At 40.4% G+C, this 18337-nt stretch overlaps 1 protein-coding gene across 1 annotated transcript in view; it reads left to right on the forward strand.

The window, feature by feature from the left end:
- ZFYVE26 (zinc finger FYVE-type containing 26) overlaps positions 1-18337 on the forward strand; it is a 75878-nt gene that overhangs the window by 47083 nt on the left and 10458 nt on the right. The window contains exons 33-39 of the mRNA XM_078390381.1: positions 254-474; positions 1849-1996; positions 2826-3035; positions 4230-4448; positions 4998-5195; positions 13996-14198; positions 14713-14854. Coding sequence (XP_078246507.1) covers positions 254-474; positions 1849-1996; positions 2826-3035; positions 4230-4448; positions 4998-5195; positions 13996-14198; positions 14713-14854 — 1341 coding nt within the window. The remainder of the gene's footprint in view (positions 1-253; positions 475-1848; positions 1997-2825; positions 3036-4229; positions 4449-4997; positions 5196-13995; positions 14199-14712; positions 14855-18337) is intronic.

An 18337-nucleotide genomic window follows, 5' to 3' on the forward strand; every position in this document is an offset into this window, starting at 1 on the left:
TTATTTTTTCATTGTGGCCCCATCTGATCATTTGTTTCTGCCCATTCTGGGGGAAATGAAGGGAAAGAACTAAATTCACTTCTTCCTCCTAGAGTTTTATAGTGAAAAATATACTGTATAGTTCTCCCGTTGTCTTGTTGTGTTTGGCCTCTTGACTTTAATTCCTCCAAACTTAGTTCGAATTCCTGGACTGTAGCCTGCTTCAGCAGAGTCATGACCACATTTGCCTACCTTTTCCTCTCTCAATATCCAGGCTCCCAGTGCATCCTTGTGTATTGCCATCCTCAATCTCCACTCAGACAGTGTTGCCTGTGGTCACAAGTTGATAGAACACTGTTGCAAACTGTCCCGAAGCCTGAGAAACCCCGAAGTGGATGCTGGTCTCCTTATGGATATCATGAAACAGTTGCTTTTCAGTGCCAAAATGATGTTTGTAAAAGCTGGAAGGAGCCAGGACTTAGCTCTTTGTGACAGGTAAGTTGCTAATAATCCTCCTATAGTGCCTTTACATCACCCTCGCCCAATGTAGTGCGTGATACCATTGGCTATGCTGGTTAGGAAATGATGCAGATTGTTGCCCAACACATTTGGAGGACATAAGGGTGGGTTTAGATCCACTTTACCTTCCACTCAAAAACATGCACAGTTCTTGCTGATCTAGGCATACTGGATCAGACAGGTAGGAAACATTTTCCTCCACATTTGTTTAAAATCAGCAACTGTGTAATTTGTTTTTGCCAAATATGTGGCGCATTCCGATGTACCATTGCAGAAAGTAGTGCAATGGTCAACACTTACTCTAATGATGATGCATTGGTGACTTATCTGTTGCCAAGCTCAGTTTCAATCAATTTCCTTTTTGTACTATAACTTTTTGTAATGTTGTCATGTTGTAATGATGATGATGATAGCTGTTTGCATTGAAAAGGCACTAAGTTTCCCAGAGGGGCTATTATGACAACTCAAATTAGCCTGTATTGTATGACATATTAGATTGTGTAGTTTACTTTGATTAAATTGGCACTGGTATAACACTTTTAGCCAGTGTAGATCCATAACAGATTTGCCCTTGGGTTGGTGTGTTTTTCCATTGTTTAATTTCAAAAGAATAGGAAGGCCACCTGGCAATAGTGGAGATGAATGAACAAGGTGATGATGGGATATATCCACCCTTGATTTCTATTAGTTTAAAACTGATCCTGCTATTTCTTTAAATGACAGCTAGCAAACCACATTTTATGTTCTTGCTTGTATTTGTGGGATGTGCATTGAGTTAATGTATTCCTTGTAAGGAAGCATCCAGGCTTCCTTTATCATATCATGCATTAGAGGAGATTTATATTTAAATCTGCTAGCAGTGAAAGATCCCAATTTGGGGAGTACTATCCAGGACAGATCCAAAGGAGGGAAGAATTAGTGTTAGCTTCTTATGGTTTTGCAAGTGGTTTGTTCAGTCATATAAATTTTCTAAAAATATATATAGAACATGGAACCTTTAACCTGAGAATAAGTAATAACTTTAAAATTTGTGCAGTTGTTCCACAAAACTAGCCATTGCTGGTACTTTAAAGTGAGGAATAAATGCACAGAATTAAACTAAGAGGATGATTCGGGGCTTATAAACATACATTGCAGGTGGTGTGCACTTCCTACACGTGCATCATACACATATGATTTGGTCTTGTATTCCATATAACTTATTAGGGACAATTGTTCAGACCCAGGAGGCAAAGTTTGCTCTTGACTGTCGGGTATAGAAGAGTGTTGAATGAGAGACTGTGCTGAATTTTTTCACTGTCATATAGATCCAAGGTGCATCTCATTTCTCTCTTTTTTTAACTCCATCAGTTATATCAGCAAAGTGGATGTCTTGAATATTTTAGTAGCTGCAGCATATCGTCATGTACCATCTCTGGATCAGATACTACAACCTGCAGCAGTCACTAGGCTAAGAAATCAACTTTTGGAAGCAGAATACTATCAACTAGCTGTGGAGGTAAAGTACAAGGAGAAAATGTAGTTATGGAATATAGCTTGCGGCTTCCTTAAAACATGACTTTATATGGCAGTAGTCTCATTCAAAAATAACATAGGAGGCGGGTTCAGTATTTTTATATTAAAACTTAATTTTGGTACACCAACCAATTTAACAACAGCTGTCCTGTACAGAAGGGGTCAATTTCATTTTGTGGTACTAATTTAACGCAGGTTTTTTGTGATGCAAACAACTGTACTATTTTTAGGATTGTCTAATTTTAATCCTTTTTAGAGTCCTAGAAACTGACGGTAGGCTGGTGCCAAGTCATTTGTCCATCTAGTCATGCCATTTAATGTGATGGATTCTGATACCCATTCATTCCCATGGTGTGTGTTTTCTAATCTTAACCAAATCAGGATCTGCCGAACACTATACTCTTGTTTGTACGTAGCATCGGTTAGCCACAAGCCAGTCCCTCTGGCTATTATGCAACAATTCTTGAGTCCCTGACTCCACTCAAATTTTTACTGCAAAATTATCTCGGTGATTCTACTGAGAACAATGGGCTATGGAGTGACTGTCTTTTCTAGCAGAATCACCAGGATATTTGCAGAAGTAAAAACTTGAGTGGCAGCTTCTCAGTGACAAGAGGAAGTTGTGACTCCTGATATAAAGGATAAATTTGTGGTACATTTGATAATGGATAATATTTCTAAAAGACTGTAGCATCTTGATTTATATTCATTCCCAACCCCAGTCTCTCAAAAAACAAAATTGGCCATACAGTATAAGGTTAAGGTTATCTATCACTACCTTTGGTGACTTTATGCAGTAATACGGTTTTTAGGTTTCTACAAAGACTGGACTGGATCCAGCTGGAGCATGGCATGCATGGGGCATGGCTTGTCTTAAAGCTGGTAATCTACCTGCTGCCAGAGAAAAATTTAACCGATGCCTGAAGCCACCACTTGATTTGAATCAGCTAAATCTGGGATCAAGACTGGTCCAAGATGTGGTACAGTATCTGGAATCCTCAGTGAAACCCATTCTCTCTGTGGTAAGAATTTAATCTTCCTCATTCCTCAACAACTGGTTTCTTGTGATGGATTCAATCTTCATTGTGCAGTGTATGGTGGCTCGAACCACATGGAAAACCTGCCTGTTTTTAGTCATAGTAAACTCAACCCCTGCATCAGTTCATTACAGGATCACATTTTCTCCATTATCGGCTAATGGTAAAATACTGTTTCATGCTTCTCCAGCTTTGTAAATAATTCCACATAAGCAAAATGTTTACTAGCCTGCTGGGAGTTGTCAGAGGAGAGATGGATTGCTCTTTCTTGCTTATAGGAGCCTTGTGGTGCAGGGGTTAAGCTGCTGCATTGCAGAACAAACTCTGCTCACAACCCAGGTTTAATCCCAGGAAGCCAAGTCAAGGTTCACTCAGCCGTCTATCCTTCTGAGGTTGGTAAATTGAGTACCCAACTTGTGGGTGGGGGACAGTGTGCATCCCCTATAATTAAACTGCCCTGGGAGTGCTTTAAGCACTATGGGGCCGTATATAAACAGCACACTTTGCTTTTTTTGCAGCTGTTCATAGTGTTTTAAGTAAGAGCCATGGAGGAGGAGAATTTCTTCTGCTGCAGCTTAATCTGTTTCTGGATTGAGTACATTAAAGATATGGAGCTCTTCCGCCGACATCCATCAGTTTCCTCACTCGCTTATGTGGAATTCCTTTCTATGCATAACTTCTAGGCTAGTGGTTAAATATAGGGCCATTCTTTTCTTTATCAGGCCAAACTAAAGGGCTAAAGATCGTACTTATTCAGAGCGGATCATTGAATATTTCTTAAGCTGGGACCTGTAGGCCTGCAGGCCTGTTTGCAGTGTTTCTCATCATGTAGTGCCAACAGCCTGGCCAGAAGCTGCAGGCGACCATATGTCCTCACTACATTGCTCATTCCTAATCTGTCTTTTCTTCGGAGAAGAAACAGGTCCAGTGGAACCTTCTGCTGATAGAATGGGTGGGGAAGAAAAGAGGCTTTCACCGATTTCCTTCTGCAGCCCTTGCAGTACCTCTCACAATGTTTTAAAGGGTCCCCTGTTTCTACAGAGGAGTTTTTCCAAGGCCTGCAAAGAGGAAGCAGTGAAATGTGCCTCTTCCCAGTTTCTCCAGAAACAGTGTCCATGGCCAGAGGTCAGGAAGTATTTGATCCAATCAATTAATTGTTTTAATTCTCTGCCTTCCTAGCCAGATGATGACTACTTCGCCACTTTGAAGGAACTGGAAGCTACACTGAGGACACGAAGCCTGTCTCTGGAGATGACACCTGAAGGGAAGATTCAACACAATACCTATTATCAAGAGTGCCTCTTTTATTTACACAATTATGGCACCCATCTAGCAATTATCAGTTTTTACATGAGGCATGATTGCATGCGAGAGGCACTGTTGCATTTGTTAAATAAGGTAAGATGTCAGCATATCTTCTTACATGAACATAGGCATGTGTGTTCTCTTGGTCATGAATTCTGTTCTCTTTTTTTACATGCTTAACAGCCTACAGAGGGGGGTGGCAGTAAAATGACAGTTCAATTGGCTAAAGTTTTAGGGAAAGCAAAATCCCTGTCGCCGTTGATGGATTCGGACACTCAGCAACAATTTCATGATATTTAACCTCCCCCCCTTCAAAAGATCCCAAAGGATTCTGCAAATCAAAAGGGATCTTGAGGGAACCTCAGAATATGGGTGAGTGGGTGAGGTGGAATAGAAAACTATTAAGGATGATGTCATCCTTAAGGATGATGTGCAGGCCTAACTTTATGCAAAAGGATTTTGTCCATTAAAATACTTTTCCTAAGGAAGTAAGACCTTCAGGTATGCAACTACTTTTTGGCCCCACACTTCCATCACATCGGAATGTGGCCCCCAGGAACTTTTCTGAAATTGAATTTGGCTCTCAGTCTGAAAGCGATTTCCCATCCTTAGTCTAAAAGCTTTAATATCTCACTGTTTTAGGAGAGTCCGCCAGATGTGTTTATTGAAGGGATCTTTGTTCCGACCTATAAAAGTGGAAAACTTCACACGTTAGAGAAATTACTGGAAACCATTGATCTAGGTCTAGAGAGCTGGGGTGCCTACCTCATTGCAGCTTGCAAACATTTGCAGAAGAAGAACTACTACCATATTTTGTACGAATTGCAGCAGTTTATGAAGGTAAGTGTGGGGATTTGATCTATGTCTTCTGATGTATTTGTGATTTTCTGTTGGGATTTTATGAAATTTTTGCGGAGTTTCCTAACTTGATTTGAGTTTTGCAGTGTGGTTTTTGTTTTGGAGTATTTTTTGAAAATTCAGCTCTGCTGCACAAAAATGCTCTAAAAAGGGTTTAGAAGCCTTTTAAAAATCAAGACTAAGAAAATAAAACAATAGCAGCTCAGTTCTAGAGATCAGTTTGATGTCCAACAGAACCAAATCAGCATTCTCTTTGTTGTGGGCCAGTTACATAATGTTTCGATGTACCACAGTAATGTAACTCAGTGGTTCTTAACCTTTGTTACTCGGATGCTTTTGAACTGCAACTCCCAGAAACCCCAGTCAGGACAGCTGGTGGTGAAGGCTTCTGGGAGTTGCAGTCCAAAACTCCTGAGTAACCCAAGGTTAAGAACCAGTGATGTAACTAATCTGGCCTACAGTGTAATTTCCCTGGCTTAGTTTAGTTAGAGACATGTGGAAGTAGGCTACTCCTTGGGACATTCTCCCCAAGCTGTACTCTCTGGGGTTGGTCCTCCAGGAAGGAACGGAGCCAGGCTAACGCCAAGCCACCTATTCCCAACTCGGAGAGCCTCCCCAGGAGGATACCATGGTCGGCTGACCTGGCTAGCGCTCCTGTCGACGCTCTGGTTGACAACTGGTCTGCTGCTGCCACCAGGGCCATAGACACGATCGCGGCTAAACACCCTCTCCGCCGTAGAGCTCAGCCAGCACCCTGGTTTAACCAGGAGCTTCAAGTGATGAAGCGAATAAGGAGAAGGCTAGAGCGTAGATGGAGGAAGAACCCAACAGACCATAACTGGATAGCTGTTAAGGTCGCAACTAACCTTTACCTGAATAAGGTAAAGGCTGTAAGCGAAGCATCCAACCATCAGGCGGAGTTATTCCGTATAGTGTGCGACCTATCCGGAACTGATTCAGATGATAGGCCTCCCCCTAGTTTCTCACCCGACCAGTTTGCAGCCTTTTAAAACTCTAAAGTGGAGGCCATCCGCCGGGAGCTCTCTCCTTTTTAAAATACAATGAGTCGAATAGAGATGTCCAGCGCTCTGTCTTGCCCGGTGATTTTCGACTCCTTTCACCCTGTGACTCCTGATTCTGTGGACAAGGCGCTTGATCGCTGTCGAGCCACCTCCTCCCTTGACCCTTGCCCAGCCTGGCTAATCAAAGCAGCCAGGCAGAAAACAACAGAATGGGCCACAGCAATAATAAATGGGTTTCCATCTGCCCTCAAGGAGACACTCATTAGGCCCATTAGAAAGAAACGTAATATCTTAAAACATCTCTCCTTTGATGTAGTTTTACATACTAGGATCATATAAATCACATGGGTGTAGTGATTATTATCCTTCCAGAAGTAGGAAGCTCAAACCAAGTCTGATTTCTTTCCCACTCAGTTGATAGGTACTCTCAGTTAACATGCCATTATCGGTGTACTCCCATATACTCTTTGCTGGCTGGATAGCTCAGTGGTTTAGGTTGGGAGTTCAGTTCCTCATTTGTGCATCTCAAAAGAGTCAGCCTGTATGGCCTTGGGCAAACTGCACACTCCCAGAATGCCCCCAGAAGAAGGGAATGGCAAACAATTTCTGAGTATTCTGTACCTAAAATACTCAGGAAAGAGTCACCTTATGTCAGAATTGACTTGGCAGCATGCAGTTATTGTTATGTACTCTTTGCCATGAATTGCCAAGAGCAAACCCACTTCATAGTAGATGTGCTTTTGGCAGAAGATATTAATTTGTTTGCATATTCCCCAGTACAGTCTCTTGTAATCACCAGTGTTCTCAGGACCCTCTTCATAGGAACCATCCCACTTGCAAGAATATCTTTGCTTCACAATGATGAACTTAAAATGTTTCTTATTTAATGTTTGAGGTGTGGACTCAGCCATTAAATGGAGCAGAATAATCAGTTTAATAAAATCTGACAAACTGGACATCATGTTCCTGTAGGAGATGCACTAGAAGTAAAACTCAACATCTTAAAACATCTCTAAGCCGCCTAGAGTGGTCTAGTACGACCAGATAGGCGGGATAGAAATAAAATAAATAAATAAATAAATAAATAAAATCTCTCCTTTGATGTAGTTTTACACACTAGGATCATATAAATCACATGGGTGTAGTGATTATTATCCTTCCAGAAGTAGTGCTAACAGAACCTAGAGGAAGATATGTCTTCACAGTATGTACCCTTAACAACTAATGCTTCTAATTAGCCTCCATTTATTGCCAAATGCAAGCCTATACAAGTGTGCAGATGACAGACTAGAAAATCTGGCTGAAATATGCACAGGTGGAGATTTTAACCTTATCTGATGTCCACCATTATATTATAAAAGGTAAATGCACCTTCCCTTTAAACCAGATCCATCTTTTCAGAATTTATTATTAAAATTATTATTTAAATTTAATTTAACAGAGATAAGGAGATTCCTATACAAGATTGCGTCTGTTAATCTCCATATTACAATACCTTCTGTCATCTTGATGACATTCTGCCCAATAACTTTTTGAACTCAGCCCTCAAAACAGCAGATGTAGGTCCTCAAACCAAGTCTGAATTGTGCTTCCATTCAGTTGATAATAAGCAAGGTATTGAATACCCCAGAGGATCTCATTCATGGTTCAACCTATGTGTGTTAAACCAGTGTGATTTAGCCAGCAAATCCCAATTAGAATTTGATCAATGTTTCAAATCAAAGGCCCCTTTTTGAAAGGGAGTTTAGGACACAAGGACTTCTGCTGCCGCCGCTGCTGCTGCTTTCAGTTGTGCTTGGCAGTACCAGCTAGAGAAGCACTGTGCTCCTTTTTTTCCATTCTGCAGACAGACATTTGTTACTCCGAAAAAAAGTAATGAAGGCTATGCAGTTCAGTGGCCTCACAAAGTTTCCTCATTCAGGATCAAAAGTAGGAACAATCTATTACTATTGCACTGAAGATACTCTGAAACTTGAGAAAATCTGTATCACATGCTCACGTATAGAGCATCTTCCAAGTTTAAACATGCAAATTCTTTTTTCTTTTCCTATATGAATCCATTTCTATAATTAAATGCATTCTAAAGACCTGCTCCATATGATCCCCAATGTCATACCAGCCCAGAGCCTTTTGAGAAATGGGCATCTCTGCTTCGTCTGGTGCTCTAAAGCTCAGTCAAGTCTTAATTAAAATCATTTCTTGGAATATTGCTGGCTGGGCCTACAAAATAAAGAATATATGGAAATTTTTGACATTTTACTGCTTCAAGAGACTTGGTCCCAGCAAGGGTTGATATTGGATGGCTATGTGTCATTTGTTCTTAAGGCGACTCCTAGTGAAAAAGGGGCGGGGGGTCAGTGTAAGGGAGGGCTGTGTGTAATTATATCTAACAAGCTACGAGCTTGTGTAAGCCATACAGATTCCATCTCTAATATATTGCCACTGCTGTAATTCTGAAATTTAATTTCTGTGTTTTATTGCTAATTGATATTTATATTCCACCTCAGCAATCACAGGAGTGTAGTAAGCAGATGTAGGTTGGTTTAGAAGATTATATTGTAAACGTGATGATTGTCTACCAATCTGCTTCAATTATGTTGTTGTTGTTTAGATGTTAAGTCATGTCTAACTCCTCATCACCCCATGGACCAGGCCCTCCTGTCTTCCACTGCCTCCCGGAATTTGATCAAATTCATGTTGGTAGCTTGGACGACACTGTCCAACCATCTCATCCTCTGTCATCCCCTTCTCCATTTGCCTTCACACTTTCCCAATATCAGGGTCTTTTCCAGGGAGTCTTCTGTTTTCATGAGATGGCCAAAATATTTTAGCCTCAGCTTCAGGATCTGTCCTTCCAGTGAGCACTCAGGGTTAATTTCCTTTAGAATTGATAGGTTTGTTGTCCTTGCAGTCCAGGGGACTCTGAAGAGTCTCCTCCAGCACTACAGAACACAGACTTAATCTACACTCAAGACCATGGTTTGAGAGGGAATGTAGAAAAAAGAAACATCATCTATTGATTAAATAGACTGTACAAAGAACAAGGCTTGGGAAGAATCCATCCGAATAGTTTATATTGAAGAGGGAGTACAACACGACCAGATAGGCGGGATATAAATAAAATAAATAAATAAATAAATAAATCCATGATTAAAAAGAAGAAGTTTCAAGCTCAGGAAGAATCTTGGCATCAACTAATTGTTGTGACCAAATTAAGGTACCTCTAAGTACTTTTGGAGAATTGTGTTAAAGGGCCTGAAGGTTCACCCTGTGATTAATACTGGTATACTGGTAAGGGTGTGGGAATTACACTTTGCAGGTGTTTACTCATGGCACACAGGTATCACTGTAAAAATTCAAGAACTTCCAGTTGGGTTAATGGATTGGCCCCCTGTTTCTGAGTAGGAAATCAGCTTGTTGATTTGTCAGCTGAAAAAGGGCAAAGCCTCAGGCACCAATTACATCACAGCTGATTTAGTGCAGGATAACATGAATTGATGGGCCCCAGTTTTGGCATCACTCTTTACATGGATTGACCGCTCAGCAGTTATTCCAGAGGATTGGGGGCTTGCTCTTAATAGTACCGATCTTTAAGAAAGGCTGTAAATCAGATCTAAGAAATTACCGTCCAATAAGCCTACTAAGTACTATTAACAAGCTTTATGTGAAGCATCTGTTAGGAAAACTTCAAGAATGGTTACATGAAGGAAATATCCTCAATGAGGAACATGCTGGATTCAGAGCAGGCAGGGCCACTATAGACCAGGCGTCAGTTTTGCAACATCTAGTGAATAAATATTCCACTCCTAAAGGGAGCTCTCTGTGTATGGTTTAGACTTCCAATCTGCATTTGATTTAATTCCCAGGAAAAATTGTGGACCAAATTAGAGGCTACAAATATTGACAAAAGACTCCTTTTGCTAATGAGGTGACTGCACAAAAATACTTTGTTGTTGTTGTTGTTTAGTCATTTAGTCGTGTCTGACTCTTCGTGACCCCATGGACCAGAGCACGCCAGGCCCTCCTGTCATCCACTCCCTCCCGGAGTTGTCAAATTCATGTTTGTTGCTTTGATGACACTGTCCAACCATACTAGTATTAAGCTTATTTGTAATTAGGTGGAAGCCTTATCTAATGTGATGCCATTATTTAATGGGATTAAGCAAGGCTGTGTTGTAGCCCTAACATTGTTTAATTTCTATATTAATGATATAGTGTATAATTTATTGAGAGCAGACTTTCATCCCCCAAGCTGAGTACTCACCTCCTCTCAATTTTGCTGTACGCGGATGATGTGGTCTCGATGTCAACTTTGTGTGTGGGTTTATGGAGAATTTTTTTATATTAAATTTTTATTTTTAACAAGGGTGTGACAAAAAAAAGGGGAATTGAGGTTAATAGGGAAGAGGAGAAACAATAACATACTAACGTCCATTCTATACCTATTGCCATATCAAGATTCCAAGTTACTCTATTTACTCTTTTCTGCCTTCCAGGTTTAAGTTCTAATTTCAATATATGCTATTCATGCGCTACCTATTGATTCAATCCACTTGTAGAATAAGTCCCATCTTTCTGCTGCCTTTTGTAAAGGACAGTCCTTCATCACTTCTGATAAAATGTCCATTTCCGCTGTTTCCCGTATCTTCTCTATGAGATCTTCTTGTTTTGGTACCGTCGGACTTTTCCAATTTTTGGCATAGAGAATTCTGGCTGCAGTAACTATATATAACACTATATATTCCTTTGACTTATCTATGTTATCAGGTATCATACTCAATAAAAACAATTCTGGGGTTAATGACATCTTACAGAGCAATATTTGTTGCAGCATAGCATGTACTCTTTTCCAATACTGTTTCACTACTCTACATGACCACCACATATGATAATAGCTTCCCACTTGTGCTTCACATTTCCAACACAGATTTGATACATCTCTATACATCTTCAACAGTTTTTCTGGGGTCATATGCCACCTATAAAACCTCTTGTATATATTCTCCTTAAAATTAACCAATCTTGTAAGCTTTATATTACTTTGCCATATTTTCAACCATTGATCAATATCAATATTATGCCCTATAATTTGTGCCCACTTAGTCATACATTCTTTAACCGTTTCATCTTGCATTTTAATTTCTAACAAATAGTTATACATTTTCTTAACAATTTTGTCTTTTGAACCTAATAAGAGCTTATCAAACATTGTTTGTTCTGAGTAGAAACCTTTTATTTAGTCTTTTGTGTATCGAGATTCCAGCTGTGCTCTGGACCACCAGTCTATATAAATATTCTGTGACTCTAACTTTTCTTTAGACCTCAGTTCACCATCCTTTTTTAAATAAATCTTGGTATCTTAAAAGTTTTGCTTTTGTCATGAGACTACGTAGATTGTGTAAAGGCCTCTATAGGTGACACCCATACCAATGTTTTATAGTACAGTGGTGCCTCACTTAGCGATTGCCTCGTTTAACGATGTATTCGCTTAGCGATGAGGTTTTAGGAGTGATCTTGCGCTCCATTTAGCAATGTTTCCAATGGGGGAATTTCACATAGCGATGTTCGGGACCTTGGCTTAGCGATGACAGTTTAGGTCCACCTGTTTCGCTTAGCAATGTTTTTGACAGCTCTGTTTTTGCTATTTTTAAAAGGTGTTAAATTGTTTTAAAGGGTTTAGAGTGCTTGAAATCGTTAGTGCACTTAATAAACCCCTTGTTAACCAAATTTGGCTTCGTTCTGGCTCTTTTTGAATTTTTGGTGATTTTTTTTTCTCCCCCATTGAAATGCATTGAAAAGGTTTCAATGCATTCCAGTGGGGGAACCACGTTTCGCTTAGCGATGTTTCCTATGGTGATTTTCACGGATTATCCAGTTTTCAATGCATCTCTATGCGAAAACGTGTTTCGCTTAGCGATGTTTTCCCATAGCGATGAATTTTTTGGAACCAATTAAAATTGTTAAGCGAGGCACCACTGTAAATTTGTTGTATAATCTTTCTCCACATTCCCAATAGAGCTTTTCTTATCATATGTAAACTAAAGTGCTTTTGCTCTTTATCTTTTTTATACCATAGATAAGTATGCCAGCCTAATTGTAAATCGTGTCATTCCAAGTTAAGTAATCTATCATTTTCCAAAGTTATCCATTCTTTTATCCAATCTAAAATACAAGATCTATAATACAGAACCCAATCTGGAAGACCAAAGCCACCCCTCTGTTTAGCATCTTGCATTGCCTTAATTTTGATTCTTGTTTTTTTTTCTTGCCATACAAATCTCATGATTATCTTATTAAGTTCTTGGAAAAAAGACTGTTTTAATATGAGAGGAATTGTCTGGAGAATTTTGAAAGCCCTAGCCTCGTATAACTCCAAAGAGCAACTTTCAATTAATTATGGTAAGACAAAGGTTATGGTTATTATCAGAAGACAAAATAAACATAGATGGACATTAAATGGAAGCAACATAGAGCAGGTATCCTGTTATAAATATTGAGGTATGATATTTCATTCCTCATAGTCATGGTCCTCTTATTTGAACCATATAACATCAAATGCACAGAAGTGCAGTACTGCGCTATTGAAGTTCTTCTACACTAAAGGTGTAAAATATGTACCATCAGTGATCCAAGTCTTTGAAGTTAAAATTATAGCTCAGGTGCTTTATGGGGCTCAGTTGTTTGCATATTCTAATTTGAAGCCCTTGGAAATAGTACAGAGAAAGTTTTTGAGAGGGATCTTCGTGGTGCCTCTGTGTGTGTTGAATGCTACACTTTGATTGGAGGCAGGGTTGGTTTCCATCAAAGCACGTACTTTGGCCCACGTTTTATTACAAGTTGAAACTTATTTTTGCTTCAGTAGGTTTGGCACACTTCGATATTAGCAGGCATCTTCAAGTCAACTTGGAAGAGGCATCTATCTGCTGAATTACTGAGGTTGGGCTTCTCCCCAGATGTCCTCTTAGTGATGGGCCATGCTAATGCCAAGGCAGCCATAAAAGAGGATCTGGGATGTTGAGCTCCAAGAACATTTAGCAGTGCTGGACAAATTTAGTGTATTTAGGAGTACTACATTTAGAATGCCCAATTATCTATTCAAAATAACAATCCCCAAATTTAGGAAAGCTTTTATGTCAGCTAAATTTAATGGTTTAATGTACTTCCGTCTAGACTACTGGAAGGTAGATATCAGGGTTTGCCCGCCATTAATCGAGCATGCCCTTGCAATGAGGCAGAGATTGAAAGTGCTGATCATGTACTCTTAAAGTGCTCCTTCTGTCGAGATAGTCAGAAGGACCTCCTCCAGCCCATATTGCAACAATTTGAAGGGAGGTCTAGAGAATTTTATGTTGTGATCTTACCCTTGGACAAGAAATCTGATATAACTAAAGCAGTGATGAAGTTTTGTGTGGCAGCAATGAAGTGTCTCTGTTCCCTCCTTGCACCAATTGAAGCAATGCCAGATATTTAGTAATGGTGTGTATTGGCCATCACATACTTTATATGCTACACTATTTAGGATGATGAGATTGGAGGCGGTACAAAGTTTACTGAATGGATTTACTGATCTCTTCAGTCCTGTGAAACTATGGAGAATCTATAAAATGTAGTCATATTGTAATAGGCTGTATATTTGTAATTGTACTTTCGTGTTCTAGTAATATATGTAATAATAATATTTGAATATATCTGCTGGTCACTGACCGTATTAAGGATCAGAATCAGTATCAATCATGTTTAATGTTCTGTCTTTCTGCCAGGATCAAGTCCGTGCTGCTATGACCTGTATCAGATTTTTCACTCACAATGCAAAGTCTTACACTGAACTGGGAGAAAGACAAAAATGGCTTTTGAAGGTCAAGGATCACCTTAAAATTTACCTACAGGAAGTTTCACGCAGTTCAGGAAGGAAAAAGACTACCTGTACTTTCCATAAGAAAATGTCTGCTCCAGATGTATCAAGGTATCAACAAAACAGTGCTTGGCAACTATTTTATCATTAATCCTGTCAGGGTTAAACTGTTTCCTGAGCAATGTATAAAGTATACTTCAAGATGAAGGTAGATTGCTTCAGGATGTTAAGCATGCCTTGTTTTATAATTCAGTCAAGTGAGCTTTAACTTAACAGCATGTATTAGAATATGGATTGAAACTTCCAGCCTCTCTACCAGAGATGTTTCCATGTTTGGCATGTGTTTGAACTGAATTACCAGCGTCTGCTGCTGCTTCCCCCTCTTCCTCCCCCCCCTTTTTAAATTCTAATTTATTTATGCCCACAAAGTGATAGAATATACTTATTCTAGTTATGAAAACAAAAAAAGACAAGCATTCTCCTAATAAAAATACTGAACATTCAGCATCTCTTGGCTGTAACCAGGTAATCTATGAAATCATTTCCATACCTAAATAATTTTTCACAGGCACTGTAGAAACAAATCTCCTCCGTTGGTTAATGAAGCGTATTTTCCTTAAATTAGGCATATCAATACAGTTGAGCTTCAGATGGAAGTAACAAAATTCCTCCATCGATGTGAAAAATCAGGGGCCTCCTCTGTGCCTGTCTCAGCTGTGCCCACACTCTTTGGAAACACCCAAATGAAGATAGAAGTGGCTTGCAAGGTACTGGATGCTGTTTCTTGTCATGGCATGGCTTTAAATATCAAAATGAAGTGCTGTGAATGGGACTGTGCATAGCCTATGATGAAAATATGTAAATTCTTTACTAACAGTAGTTATTCCAACGAACCACATTTCATGTTTGCTTTTTACTGTTAGTTCTGATTTAACAAGGGCCCACCCTTGGGGGTGGGTGGGTGGAGTTGAGATTAAAGCCCTATTCACACATCATAGCCTACAAGTGGGAAGATTCTAATATGGTGGAAACATGAGAATGCACCCAAATCCTCACTCAAATCCTCTTCCTCTCAAAGATAATCAGACCTTCCCACATTTAGGATGAAAGTCTGAAAAGGTGCTTGAGGGTGCATTCCACTGAACCTACTTAGAGTGCGCCCATAATCTGGATCCTTGGATCAGCAGAGCTCCCAATCATGGAAATGCTGTTTACATGTTAGCGAAACCTTTATAGCATCTTCTTCTGATTTTTGGGCTGAATGTATAAAGGTCCATTTCATGTCTGAGTGGAAAGGGGACAAGGTGGCAAAGCTAATGTCTGTTGTCTCTGTTATCCACCACAGTTAAAGCCCTTGTCATTTTCAGGCATAATGTTTTAACAGAACTTCAGTGATAGGAAGGAAAGGCTGGGGTTTTTTAAAAATGGAACCAATTTAGAATTATGAACATTGACATAATAACATATTGTTTCAATTAGTGTTGTGTTATCATGGTAGGACTAAAATATGAAAGACTAGATACACATACCAGAAAATAGATCCCTCAGTACCCTGTGAAACTAGGTTCAAAGTAAACATGTTTAGGATTGTGGTGCATGTAACTAATTTCCCATAGAAAAAATTTGAGCCCCTGCTTCCATGTTTTTCTCTCTATTTTTTGATATTTTTCCTGGCTCATTACCTCTTTAGAGGCAATGTACGGATTGACTTACTGACTGAGAGAGTCCTTGACTTATATTTATGAATAATTAGTATTGAACATCTTCCTTTCTCTCTCCCCCCCCAAAAAAAGTATTTTTGTATGCAGAAGTAATTTAGCAGGGTACAGCCATTGCTCAAGCTAGCACATGTTGGGTTTCGCATATGGAGGCCCCATTTGAAGGTCACTTGTCTCTACCTTGAACACAAGGTAGGGATAAGGTGGTATGGTTGTGTTCTCCATCTGCAGAAACATTACAGCAGACTGTGTTCGTATGATTTACAGTGGTGCCCCGTATAGCGAGGTTAATCCGTTCCAGATTAACCCTCGCTATACGGAATCATCGCTAAACGGGTAGGGGAAAGGTATTGGAACGCATTAAACTTCGTTTAATGCGTTCCAATACCTTCGTTACTTACCCGTTCAGCGAGGATTCCAGGTGCCGGCAGCCATTTTCGCGCCTTCGCTAAGCGAGGGCAGGGCGCGAAAACGGCTGCCGGCAGCCATTTCCGGGCTTCCGGCGGCCATTTTGGAACCGCCGATCAGCTGTTCGGCGGCTCCAAAATGGCCGCCGCAATACCCGATCTTCGCAATGCGGGTTTTCCCCATTGCGAAGATTGGGTATGTTTCCGTATAGCGATCCCGAAAAAGGGATCGCTATATGGAAACATCGCTATACGGTGCACTCGTTAAGCGAGGCACCACTGTAATTGGTTCCTCGCTAATGGTTATAAAGCAAGGCATTTTAAATCACCCCTTACTTCACCACTGAAGTCAATATTTAAACAAGGGGTTTGTTCCTGATGACTCTGAGATCTCGGTTCCACCTCATTCTGACCACCTCTGTTATCCTCCCACCCATCTTCTGTCAACAGTCAGCTGAGCTTGGCACAGAATTTTTATTCCCTCCACATATAGTGTAGAGTACACTCCGCACTGCCTTGCTTGCTCTGCTCTCATGTGAGACGTTTAGAGATTGTAAAACCATAGCTTTGACTATTCGGACTTTTGTTGGCAAGGTGATGTCTCTGCTTTTCAAGATGCTGTCAAGATTTGTCATCGCTTTCCTCCCAAGAAGAAGGCGTCTTTTAATTTCAGGGCTGCTGTCTCCATCTGCAGTGATCATGGAGCCCAGGAAGATAAAATTTGACACTGCCTCCATATCTTCCCCTTCTATTTCCCAGGAGGTGATGGGACCAGTGGCCATGATCTTAGTTTTTTTGATGTTGCGTTTCAGACCGTTTTTTGCACTCTCCTCTTTCACTCTCATTACAAGGTTCTTTAATTCCTCCTCACTTTCTGCCATCAGAGTGGTATCATCTGCATATCAGAGGTTGTTGATATTTCTTCCGGCAATCTTAATTCCGGCTTGGGTTTCTTCCAGTCCAGCCTTCCGCATGATGTATTCTGCATATAAGTTAAATAAGCTGGGGGACAATATACAGCCTTGCCGTACTCCTTTCCCAATTTTGAACCACTCAGTTGTTCCATGACCAGTTCTAACTGTTGCTTCCTGTCCCGCATATAGGTTTCTCAGGAGACAGATAAAGTGGTCAGGCACTCCCATTTCTTTAAGAACTTGCCATAGTTTGCTGTGGTCCACACAGTCAAAGGCTTTCGCATAGTCAATGAAGCAGAAGTAGATATTTTTCTGGAACTCTCTGGCTTTCTCCATAATCCAGCGCAAGTTAGCAATTTGGTCTCGAGTTCCTCTGCCCCTTCAGAATCCAGCTTGTACTTCTGGGAGTTCTCGGTCCACATACTGCTGAAGCCTACCTTGCAGGATTTTGAGCATAACCTTGCTAGCGTGTGAAATGAGTGCAATTGTACGGTAGTTGGAGCATTCTTTGGCACTGCCTTTCTTTGGGATTGGGATGTAGACTGATCTTTTCCAATCCTCTGGCCACTGTTGAGTTTTCCAAACTTGCTGGCATATTGAATGTAGCACCTTAACAGCATCATCTTTCAAGATTTTAAATAGTTCAACTGGAATGCCATCACCTCCACTGGCCTTGTTGTTAGCCAGGCTTTCTAAGGCCCACTTGACTTCACTCTCCAGGATGTCTGGCTCAAGGTCAGCAACTACATTGTCTGCGTTGTCCGGGATATCCAAATCTTTCCGATATAATTCCTCTGTGTATTCTTGCCACCTCTTCTTGACGTCTTCTGCTTCTGTTAGGTCTCTCCCATTTTTGTCTTTTATCATGTTCATCTTTGCGCAAAATGTTCCTCTAATATCTCCAATTTTCCTGAACAGATCTCTGGTCTTTCCTTTTCTGTTATCTTCCTCTATTTCTTTGCATTGTTCATTTAAGAAGGCCCTCTTGTCTCTCCTTGCTATTCTTTGGAAGTCTGCATTCAATTTTCTGTAGCTTTCCCTATCTCCCTTGCATTTTGCTTCCCTTCTCCTCTCTGCTATTTCTAAGGCCTCGTTGGACAGCCACTTTGCTTTCTTGCATTTCCTTTTCTTTGGGATGGTTAAAATCCTTCATGGATTGCTGCCTTGTCGTGGCGAAGGGGCTTGAGTAACTCAGAGAAGCTATGGGCTAT

The sequence above is a fragment of the Pogona vitticeps genome, chromosome 1 (assembly GCF_051106095.1).
Source record: "Pogona vitticeps strain Pit_001003342236 chromosome 1, PviZW2.1, whole genome shotgun sequence".
NCBI classification, from domain to species: Eukaryota; Metazoa; Chordata; class Lepidosauria; order Squamata; family Agamidae; genus Pogona; species Pogona vitticeps.